At 40.2% G+C, this 12557-nt stretch overlaps 1 protein-coding gene across 1 annotated transcript in view; it reads left to right on the plus strand.

The window, feature by feature from the left end:
• Tex11 (testis expressed 11) overlaps nt 1–12557 on the plus strand; it is a 277507-nt gene that overhangs the window by 53469 nt on the left and 211481 nt on the right. The window contains exon 8 of the mRNA XM_075957716.1: nt 6479–6564. Coding sequence (XP_075813831.1) covers nt 6479–6564 — 86 coding nt within the window. The remainder of the gene's footprint in view (nt 1–6478; nt 6565–12557) is intronic.

Genomic DNA, 12557 nt, shown 5'->3' on the forward strand with positions numbered 1-12557 from the left:
TCTACTATTTTCCATAAGTGAGAATTTCCATAGATCATTAACCCTAACCTCTACACTAAAAAGTGTTGGCCTTTGTCCCATAACTACCTTAGTTTGTGTTAAAATTGTCAGTAATCCTTATTAAATTAAAGTGTAGGCTATATTCCACCATTGAGTTTGGGAATAGTTCTGCAACACCACTGCATCCAGTTTATGGAGAGCACAGGCCCCAGCCCAGGACCTTGTGCATGATAGGTGAGCTACATTCCTCAGCCCAACTTGGCTTAACCTTGTACAATCTTTAGCATAGATGTGCCCCCCCCCGAAATCTCAGTTCATACATTTTAACATCCCATGTAAGGCTAAAAGAACCTTTATTACTTGCTTTTTCTTTTTCTTCCTTCCCTGTATTTTTCCAGTGCTATGAATCAAAGGTTTAGAGCATGGAAACATATTTTTTAAACAGATATTTTTATGAATCTTCTTATTTCACATCACATTAGAAATGTTTTATTATGAAGATAGGAATTTCTGTCCATTTTTTCAGTGATGTGTACTTAAGTTACAGAATAATGCCTATTATGCTTAGTAAATAAATGTTATTGAATATATAAATGAATGAGTCAATGAAGCAGTGTTGGTAATTTTTGGTCATTGCATTAAAAATGCTACAAATGCCTTCAAAGCATTTTAGCCTTTTATGTTTTGTTGTTATGGTTAGTATTTTGTTCTTTTCCCCTCTAAGAAGTAGCCTTCAGTGTAAATAGATTGTAAAAATGATGAGGGCAGAAACAGAAAATACTGAAGAAATTGGGTAAAGGCTTAGTATATATAATTGTTCATCAGAATTTTGTTTGACATTTTCCTCTGAACCAGTTCTGTTGTAGGCCTCTCTGTGCAGTTAAGTTGGTGAGAACAGCATTACAGCTACATAATTGGGATGGCCTTGTGTGAACCTATGGGAACTGGAGCATGTAATGAGTTAAACTGTTTTTACTGCAGTGTTAAGAATACATTTAAATACCAATGGACTCTTTTCAAACACATATTAGCAAGATTAACAAGACTATTTATTTTAGATTCAGATATACAGTAGATCTGGTATGCTCAGTAATGCATATTGAATTTCTACTTTTTGAAACTTTTTAAAAAAGAAAGCCAAGGCTTTATACATTACTCATGAATAACTTGCCTCAGATCTTACATTCTTAATTGGGGCTCTGCTTCTGTAGTCTTGCTCTGATAAAACTTACAAAGAATTCCTTTTTTATGGGTAGACTCTAGGTAGGTGATTTCTTTAAATACTCATGGGGTATTTAGATAAATTACTAGAATTATAAAACAGCTTTACAGGTTATCTCCCAATATTTTGAGAGTTCAAAATTCAATAAAACGTCCTATTGCTATATCCCTACTGATATATTGATTGAATTAATGAATTGGTTGAATGCTCATAGCATTATTTTCCTATGGCTTAATTCATATGCTTGCTTCTGCTTTTGTCTCAATGGTAATTTATGTAAAGGAAATTTAATGGAGACATTAAACTATTTTCAAAGAAGCCTTATAGCTGCATAGTTTTGTATATTTTTCAAAATTTAGAATTTTTGAGAATTTCATTTTGTCTTTGAGTATATTTTCTATTTTAACACCTTTGCCGGATCTAACAACCCCAAGCAATATTTTTGTTTATCATTTTGCTAGGCAAGTAATCAGAGTTATTTTTTAAAATATTTTAATTAATTTTTTGAGAAAAACTTGCAATATATTTTCATCATATTTAATCTCCCAACCCTTTTCAGACCTACACCTACCTCCCTACCCACCCAATTTTGTCTTTAAAACTTTTTTTTTTTTGGTTTTTCGAGACAGGGTTTCTCTGTGGCTTTGGAGCCTGTCCTGGAACTAGCTCTTGTAGACCAGGCTGGTCTCGAACTCACAGAGATCCGCCTGCCTCTGCCTCCCGAGTGCTGGGATTAAAGGCGTGCGCCACCACCACCCGGCTCTCTTTAAAACTTTTTAAAATGTGTTTTTATGTGAGTCAGACACAGTGAGTAGTACACGTCTTTAATCCCAGCACTTGGGAGTCAGAGGCAGGTGGATCTCTCTGAGTTCGAGGCCTGGTCTACATAACTGAGTTCCATGACAGCCAGAGCTACATTGTAAGAACCTGTCTCAGAAATATTATTATGTGTATGGGTGTTTTGCTCGCATCTGGACACCACATGTGTGCCTGGTGCCCACAGAAGCCAGAAAAGGCTGTTGGAGCCTCTAGGACTAGAGTTACAGAGGTTGTTAGCTACCATGTAGGTGCTGAAAATCAAATCTGGGTCCTTTGGAAGAGCAGTCAATATTTTTAACCACTGAGCCATCTTTCTAGCCCTGTATCTTCCTTTAAAAAATCATCGTGGCAGTGGTGGCGCACGCCTTTAATCCCAGCACTCGGGAGGCAGAGGCAGGCGGATCTCTGTGAGTTCGAGACCAGCCTGGTCTACAAGAGCTAGTTCCAGGACAGGCTCCAAAACCACAGAGAAACCCTGTCTCGAAAAACCAAAAAAAAAAATCCCATCAAACTGAGCAACAGTGAAGAACACCTTTAATCCCAGCACTCAGGAGCGAGAGACAGATGGCTCTCTGTGAGTTTGAGGACAGCTTGGTCTACAGAGTGAGTTTCAGAACAGCCAGGGCTACACAGAGAAACCTTGTCTTGAAAAATAATGCCATCAAGTCCAATTTGTGTTGCCCAAGTACTTTTGGGTATGGGGTCCTAGAGCCTGGTAAAGCTATCAGGGGTCACATCCTTAAAGAAAATGTACTCTATCAGCAGCTGTGCTTACCAATAGCTCCGTACTAGTGTTAGGACTTCATGATCATCCCATCCTCCACTCCAGTCTTGGAATTTTGTCCGTTTTGAAGTTGTACAGGTCTTGTGTATTTTGTTATAATTACTGAGTTCACCAGACACAAGAACACAGCTGTTAGGACTACCCTGTTATAGTCATTCATTGCCTCTTTTTTTTCCTATCCTTCTTTTTCATAAAAGCCCCTGAGCCTCTCGGGAAGATGTGCAACATAGATATCCCATTTGGAACTGAGTACTCCAAAGTTTGCTTCTTATTCTCTGCATGTTGATCAGTTATGGATCTCTGTGTTAATCAGTATCACTACAAGAATACACTCTAATGAAGGTTGAGAAATGTAGTAATCTATAGGCATACAGTAAGTCATTAGGAGTCAGTTTAATACCATGTCCATTTAGCAATGTAATAGTAGCAGTTCTCCCCCCAGTTGTCATCATAGAACCTACATTCAATAACTGATGGAAGCAGATACAGAGATCCACAGCCAAGCACTGAGTTGAGCACCTGGTGTCCAGGAGGAGAGGGAGGAATGATAATATGGGCAATGGGGTGAAGACCATGATGGGGAAACCCACAGACACAGCTGACCCGAGTAAGTGGGAACTCTCTGACTCTAGACTGACAGCTGAGGAACCTGCATGGAACCAAACTAGGCCCTCTAAATGTGGGTGATAGTTGTGTGACTTGGGCAGTCTGTGGGGCCACTAGCAGTGGAACCAGTATTTATCCCTAGTGCATGAACTGGCTTTTTGGAGCCCATTCCTTATGGAGGGATGCCTTGCTCAGCCTTGCTACAGTGGGGAGGGCCTTGGTCCTGCCTCAGGTGATGTGACAGACTTTGTTGACTCCATATGGGAGGCCTCACCCTCTCTGTGGAGTGAATGGGGGAAGGTGAGGGGAGAATGTGGGGGAGGGTGGGAGGGTGAGAGGGAGAGGGAACTGGGATTGATATGTAAAATAAGATTGTTTTAAAAATAAAAATAAAAAAGATACTGATAAGAGTGCCAGGCATGAATTTATTATTATGGAGTTGGCCTTAGATCCAATCAAAAGGTTATGCCCATAACAGCTGATCCACTATTGCACCAATTGACTTATTTTGCAGGACAGTTGTTACTGTAGTTTGCAGGGTTCACAGTCAGGTAAGATTGATGATGACATTTTCCCCTAATAGTATTCATATCCTTCCAGTATTATGAGAGCTGGCCTTTTAATCTTCCAGGTCAGTACCAGCTTATTTCTCCATGTACTTTGATTCGAGTATGTGCTGTCTTTAGCAATAGGATCTAGGGCCTTACCATCAAGTTCTGGAGGGTAACCAAGAGTAATGGCAATAGCCCATAATATTTGGTGGTCTATGGTATCCGTTTGGACAACAAGTCCAAAAGAAGGGTTTTTTAATTTGTAGCCTATGGTGTCTTATTAGGGGCATTGTCTCACCATTAAAGGGTATTTAAACTTTTAAATTTGTGTGTGTGTGTGTGTGTGTGTGTGTGTGTGTGTGTGTGTGTGTGTGTATGGAATCTTCTATAGTAGTTGGTTTCCATATGACTTTTTCAAAAGGCCACTAGAATGAATTATTCCCTCCTCTATCCTGTCCTTCCCTCCCCAGCCCCATTTAACCCTTCCTATTCTCTTATTCCCCCTTCCCCTTCATGTAACTGCAATCTATCTCTCTTCCTTTCAAAGCCCTCCCCAATTCTATGGCCTGTTACTAGTTCTTTGACCTCTATAGGTATTCGAAATGAAACACATATCTAAATATTCAAAGTTGGCATTCATGTGTGAGAGGAAACATACAATGTTTTTCTCCCTTGGTCTGGGTTACCTCACCCAAGATGATGGTTTCCAGCTCCAGCCATTTAACTGCAAGTTATATAATTTTATTTTTCTTAACAACCGAGTCATATTCCATTGTGTAAATGTGTAACATTTTTTGTTATCCACATCACATTTTCATTTTCCACTCACCAGTTCATAGATATCAAGGCTGTTTTCCCTTTCCTGGCTATTATGAATAGAAAGCAATGCACATATATGAGCAAGTATCTCTATAATAGGATATAGAGTCGTTTAGGTTTATGTCCAAGAGTAGTATAGCTGGATGATATGATAGATCAATTTCTAGCATTTTGAACAACTATGATACTGATTTCTACAGCAGCTGCAACCTGTTTGGACACCCACCATTCTTGTAATCTTTTTCCTCATATCCACACCAGCATTTATTTATTTTTTTTAAATCTTAGCCATTTTGACTGGGATGAGATGAAATCTGAAAGTAGTTTTGATTTGCATTTCTCTGCTATTTCTAAGCCATTTACCATTTCATCTTTTGAGAATTTTCTGTTAGTTCTTTGACCCAATTTTTTATTGGATCTTAAATTTTTTTCTTTTTAATTCTTTATATATTTTAGACACTAACACTCTTGGATGTGTGATTGGTAAATGAAGACTACCTCTTAATTAAAATGATGACATCCTTTGCTATACAGAAGGGTTTTGGTTTCATGAGGTTTCGTTTGTCAGTTGTTGGTTTCAGTACCTGTGCTATCAGGGTCTTGTTGAGAAAGTCCTTTTCTGTGTGTATAAACTGAAACATTTCCTACTTTCTCTTCTATCAGGTTTAGGATATTAGATCTTATATTGAAGTATTTGATCCATTTTATTTTATTTTATTTTTTTAAAATATGTATTTATTATGGATACAATATTCTGTTTACATATATGCCTGCAGGCCAGAAGAGGGCGCCAGACCTCACTACAGATAGCTGTGAGCCACCATGGGGTTGCTGGGAATCGAACTCGGGTCCTTTAGAAGAGCACGCAATGCTCTTAACCGCCGAGCCATCTCTCCAGCCCTTTGATCCATTTTAGAATTGAGTTTTATTCAGTTTGAGAGATAAGGATCTACTTTGATTCTTCTACACATAACTATTTAGTTTGACCAGAACCATTTGTTTAATGTGTTGTCTTTTCTGCAGTGTGTGTCTTTGGCCTCTGTCAAAAATCAGGTGGCTGTGTATGCATGGACTTGTATCCAGGTCCTTAATTCTATTCCACTGATCAATGTGGCTGTTTTTAGGTCAGTACCATACTGTTTCTAAATTACCGTTACTCTGTAGTATAACTTAAACCATGAATGATGATGATTCTAGCAGTTCTTTGATTGTTCCAGATTGTTTTGACTATCCTGGTTATTTTTATGCTTCTATAGGAAATTTAGGATTACTTTAAAAATTTCTGTGAAGAATTGTGTTGGGCTTTTGGTAGAATTAAGCTGAATCTGTAAATTGCTTTTAGGACAGTTTTTTTTCCACTGGTTGTAATGTTTTCCACATATAACTAAAATCCAAACTTGAATGCTTTCTATCCCTCTTTTATATAAATTGAGAATTTTTGATAATGATGGTTATTTATGTAGATTTGGCTTGCCTGGAACTCATGGAAACCAGGTGGGCCTCAAATTCATAGAGATCTGTTTGCATTTGCCTCCTGAGTGCTGAGGTGAAAGGTGTGTGCCATCGCTCCTGGCTGTTTTAAGACTCCAGACACACACACACACACTTTATAAATTATAAAATAAATTTATTAATATATATTAACTTGAAGAAATTAATTAATGTTTTATATTACAGATTGAATATCTTCATATACTCTGTTACAACTTTGGAGTAGAAACACACAAGCAGAATAAATATAAAGAGAGTTCATTCTGGCTTAGGTAAGTAAAAAAAAATGAAAATTCATAGATATTATGATACAGACCAGTTAGTATTTGCTGTTCATTTAAATCTTTTCTAATATCAAAAGCCAACATGGCAAGTTTATTTGCTTCTTTCACATCTGTTATTCAGAATTCTCTAGAGGAATGGAACTGATAGAAAGTATGTATGTTACAAAGGGAATTTACTGTAATGATTTATAACCAATAATGGCTCTGTGCACATTGGAGAGGCAGAGAACCTGGTTGCTGTCAGTCTATGAAGCTGGCTGCCTCAGCAGTTTCAGTTTGGTATCAAAGGCATTGAAGGATTCTGAGCCTGATGAAGGTAGATTCTGATGTACGCAGAGAATGGCTGCAGCAACAGAGTTAGATGAACCCAATAGCAAGAAGCAAAGGCGGGGAGGCAAGCAGCAGTGCTTCTTTCCAGGGCTGGATCACTATCTGTGCTTTAGTTAGAACGTGCAGCCCACTCTCAGGACGACTATTCTTCCCTCAGTTAATCTTTCTGGAAGTGCTCACACATTCCCAGATAGAGGCAGATCCAGTCAGGTTAACAACCAAGATTAGTCATCACAAGTCCACCCCTTGCCAACTTGATACCCAACCATTTCTTTTTTATGTAATGTTTTATTTCCAAATGAAGACAGTAGCATGGTGTTAATTCTACCTAATGTAATATAAATATTCCACATACAACAGAAATGCAATATCCTACTCTAAGAATAGATGAAAAATGCCCTTGAGGGATGACTGGTTTCTTAAAATTCTATAACTTAAACATGGCAGTATAGATTTACTAACACTTAGCTACTGATATTATTGATGTTATATTAAACAATGTGGTGGTTTAATTGAGAATAGCCCCTGTCTTATCATTACTGTGTTTCTGTGAAGACACTATGATCAAGGCAGCTTTGAAAGAAAACATTTTATTGGAGGCCTACTAACAGTTTAGAAGGGTTAGTCTGTGATCATCATGGTGGGGAGCATGGCGGCAGGCAGACAGGCACAGTGTGGGAGAGTAGTTGAGTACTTACCTCCTGGTCTGCAGGCAGGAGACAGATGGAGATGGAGAGGGGGAGGGGGAGGGAGAGGGAGAGGGAGAGGGAGGGAGGGAGGGAGGGAGGGAGGGAGGGAGAGAGAGAGAGAGAGAGAGAGAGAGAGAGAGAGAGAGAGAGAGAGAGAGAGTGAGTGTGTGTGTGTGTGTGTGAGTGTCATGGGCCATTGAAACCTCAAAGTCAACCCCCAGTGACATACCTCCTCCAACAAGGCTGCACCTACCAATCTTTCCTAAATAGTTTACCAACTGGGAACCAAACATTCAAATATATGAGTCTATGGGGGTTATTCTCATTCAGACCACCACAGCTCCCATAGAGTCATGTATTTTAATACCTGGTCTACAGTTTGTGCAATTGTTTGGAGACGTAGCCTTGGAAACGTGTTACTGGGGGTGGGCTGTGAGGTTTCAAAAGAATCATGAGATTCCAGATACTCTCTCTCTAACTTGTGTTTGTGGATCAACATGTGAGTTCTTAGTTCTTCCTCTGTCTGCTATCTTGGACCTTATGAAAAAATAAGACAAATTGAATTCTTTCATTTAGAAGTTTCCTTGGTCATGATGTTTCATCATATCAGTGGAACAGTTACTAGAACACATGGTAAAGATGCTAAGTTGTCACCCTGAAAATGAACATATAAGTAATATTATATGTAGTCAACTATATATATATATGTATGTATGTATGTGTGTGTGTGTATGTGTGTGTATATATATATATATGCCGTAACAATGTAAAAAAGGCCATGAATTTGATAGGAGTGTTGGAAGGAGGAAAGGGAAGGCAGAAGTGAGGTAATTAAATTACGATCTCAAAATAAACAATAAAAATATTATTACATAAGAAATGCCATCTTGACTTTAAAAGAGTGAAGAAAGAAAACCACAAATATCTGCTTAATACATATGTATATATGTACAAACATATTTTTGACAAAAACAGATGAAACACATGGTAAATACAGTCCTCATTTTGGTAATTGGCCTTGTGGCCTTATTTGGTATTTATAACTATCTTCTATTATCTGTTCTCTTTTCCCTCTATCTTCAGTAAGTAAGTAGCTCAGCAGGTTTTGGTTCATTGCCTGGAAAGGTGACCCACATCTCCATTCCTGAAGGTTATATGTATGTATGTATATATACATACATACACACATATACACACATACATGCATGCATACATACATACATACCATATATAATTTTACCTCAGTTGGGTTGTAGCTTAGGGTCTTTATTGCTGTGAAGAGACACCATGACCATGGCAACTCTTATAAAGGAAACATTTAATTAAGGTGGCTGTTTATAGTTTCAGAGGTTTAGTCTATTCTCATCATGACAGGATGTAAAACTACACTGATTCTGTTCTGCATTTACTCGCTCCACGCTACAGGAACTAGGCAGAAGATTTAAAAACACAAACACAGACAGAGACAGACAGACAGACAGGGCCGCAGGGACATCCTGATACAAGAATGCCCCCTTTATTGTGCTCAGGGGCAGCTTATATAGAACGCTGGCCACGACCTAGCTGTTGGAATCTTTAAGCTGCAGGTTCATCAGAACCCACTCCCCTGCCATCAGGGTCTCATGCTCAGAGCAGCTGCAGGCTGCTCAGAGCAGAGGAAAACAAGTTGTTTACAAGAAATTCAGGGTCTGGTGGTCTGTAGTTCCCAACAACAGGGAGCATGGTGGCTGGGAGCATGATGGTATGCAGGCAGAAATGGTGCTGGCTACATCTTGATCAGAAGGCAACAGGAAATAATCTGTCATGGCTTGAGCATATATGAGACCTCAAAGCCTGCCTCCACCGTGACACACTTTCTCCAACAAGGCCACACTTCCTAGTAGTGCTACTCCTTTTGGGGGCCATTTTCTTTCAAGCTACCATAGATTGTTAAAGATTTCTGTTGCCCTTAATCACAGGACATGATCACAGAACACCAAGAGATGCCTTGAGGATCTCCAGAACTTCAGACATAATCTTCCTTACCTCTTTTGAGGTGGTCTACATCAATCTCCCCTGCTAAAACTAAATCTTTTCTTAGCCAGTTGAGTGAAGGGCATCAGGAACCCAAAGTGACCATGGATAAATCTTAGTTCCTAGTTCAGTGGAATGGTTGTTGTGCTTCTTTGGCAGAACCATTCCTCCCTTTGCAACAAAGATTTTTAGGCCAGAAAAGCATAAGGTTGCAAGAACAGTGTAAAGCTACTAGTGTGTCACTAGTGGTGATAGTAAAATGGTACTAACTCCCATTTCTACCCATTGATTTCTGGGCCTTAGGGTTTCTCTTGCTGTGAAGAGACACCATGACCAAGGCAACTTAGAGAAAGGAAAACATTTAATTGGAAATGGTTTACAGCGTCAGAGGTTTAGTCCATTATCATGGTGGGAAGCAGGACAGTGTACAGGCAGACATGGTGCTGTAGAAGGAGCTGAGAGTTCTATGTCTTGATCTGCAGGCAACAGGAGACTATCTCCCACACTGTATGTACCTTGAGCATATGAGACCTCAAAGCCCACCCCCACAGTGACACACTTCTTCCACACCTACTCCACCAAGGCCATATATCCTAATAGTGCCACTCCCTATGGCACAAGCATTCAAACACATGAGTCTACGGGGGCCATTCCTATTCAAACCACAAAAGTTTTATTTATTTATTTTTTTTCCTTTTTTTTTTATTGAGAAAAGGAAAAAAAACAAGTTTCCACCTCCTCCCAGCCTCCCATTTCCCTCCCCCTCCTCCCACCCTTCTCCCCTTTCTCCCACCCTTCTCCCCTCCCCCCACTCCTCTCCCCCTCCCTCTCCAGTCCAAAGAGCAGTCAGGGTTCCCTGCCCTGTGGTAAGTCCTAGGTCCTCCCCCCTCCGTCCATATCTAGGAAGGTGAACATCCAAACTGGCTAGGCTCCCACAAAGCCAGCACATTACATAGGATCAAAACCCCGTGCCATTGTCCTTGGCTTCTCATCAGCCCTCATTGTTCGCCATGTTCAGAAGTTTTATTTATTTCCTTCAACTGTTTGTTAGTTTTTTTCTTAGCTTTCTTTAATGGATTTATTCATTTCCTCCAATTTTTTGTTTGTTTCTTTTCCTCACTTTCTTTAAGGGATTCATTTATTTGCTCTTTAAGGACCTCTAGCATCTTTATAATGTTGGTTTTAAGGCCATTTCCTTGTGCTTCAGCTATGTTGAAATATTCAGAGCCTGCTGTAGTATGATAAGTAGCCTCTGGTGGTGACATGTGTCCTGGTTGTTGTTGATTGTGTTCTTATGCTGGTGTCTAAGCATCTGGGTTTGGGTTGATTATATGTCTAGGTGTTGATTTCTGAGTTTGTCTTCGTTGGATAGGTGTTTTGTTCCTTGGTTTCTGTTCCTTTTCTGGTCTTCTGGGCCGAGTGGCCTGTGATCTCCATCTGAGTTGGGGGTGGATTTCTGATGGCTGGGGTGACCTCTGGTTGAGTAGAGGATTTCTGCCCAAGGTGTGGGTTGGAGTTCTGGTGACTGGTGTGGGCTCTGGTCCAGCCGGGGTCCCTCCACTCTAGTTGGGAGCCAGAATGTGGTGATAGGAAGGGGTCAGGTGATTTGGGGTAGGTAGGTTGGGCTGTCACTGAGTGAAGACAGTGTGTAGGTGGGTGGACTACCTGGAGTTCTGATGACTGGCATGGCATCTGATCAAGCAGGGGGCCTTACACAGGAGCTGGAGGGTGGGATACCATGACAAGGAGGGCAGGGGTGTTTGAGGGTAGGATGGGTGGGCACTGAGAGAGTGGAAGTAGTTTGTGGGGGCAGCCTACCTGGAGTTCTGGTGGACATAGGCTGGGCAGGCACTGAGGGAGTGGTGGTGGTCCGAAGGAAGGAGGCTTATACTGGTTGCCTGCGTGGCCTTTGGTGGAACACAGTTTCCACCAGAGTTGTGGGCTCCCCTTCCTTCCTTCCTTCCTTCCTTCCTTCCTTCCTTCCTTCCTTCCTTCCTTCCTTCCTTCCTTCCTTCCTTCCTTCCTTCCCCTACCTTCCTGCCTGCCTGCCTTTGAAGCTCAGTGAATTTCCTTAAAGCATCTATTTTAAATTATCCATCCTAGAGTCTGTTCATAGTAGGTAGTATCTAGTCAGATTTTAGTGTGTTGTCTTAATCTTTAGGTGGGATCTTGGTTTCCTGGAAACATCTGATATTTGTGTAGCATCCTCTGAGCTTTGAAATTATTTAAACTGACTTTGTGTATATTTTTTTCCAGAAATTCTAAGCTGTCTGTTGATTTCCTCTGAGTTTATGGTAAATTCCACTCTTTTAGCCCTGAATATGCTCTTTCCCAGTTTCTTGATGTTGGTATATTATCACTAGCAGTATTAGAGTACAATCTAAGTCCAAGTTTGTCCCAAATCTGTAATTGATGTGTTATTCAGCATAAATTCCAGGACTCCACAAGGGTAGTTCACGCAATCTCCCGACTTCTTCCTCTTGTTGGGAATAGATCAGATGCCTTATTCATAGTTATAGGGATTTGGTTTGGACACTGCAGGATTTTTTTTTTTTTACTTTTCTCTGTTGAGAAATCAACATCAGGCTTCTATTCATGCATGTGACTAATGCCACAACAATGTCATGTGCAATACCCACAGCCTGCCAAAACAAACATAGCATCAAGAAAGCAGCCTACTTCAGTGTTGGATATTGCCTAAGAATAATGAAACAAGCCACAAGCAATGCTGGCCTGAATAGCAGTTTGATAGATGAGTGATGCTGCATGTGCATTCTTGGCAGTAGGGCTTTTCCAGAAAGTCTGTTCATGGGTACTCGTCTGACTTCCTTAAATCTTCTGAAGATTAGTTTGATGCATTAACAATCACTGAAATTGTGTCTGAGGTGAGACAGTTTCTGGAGAATCATACTCAGCTATCATCTTGCTCTGGCCACTTTTCAAAATGCT

Source organism: Microtus pennsylvanicus, chromosome X (assembly GCF_037038515.1).
Source record: "Microtus pennsylvanicus isolate mMicPen1 chromosome X, mMicPen1.hap1, whole genome shotgun sequence".
Taxonomy (NCBI): domain Eukaryota; kingdom Metazoa; phylum Chordata; class Mammalia; order Rodentia; family Cricetidae; genus Microtus; species Microtus pennsylvanicus.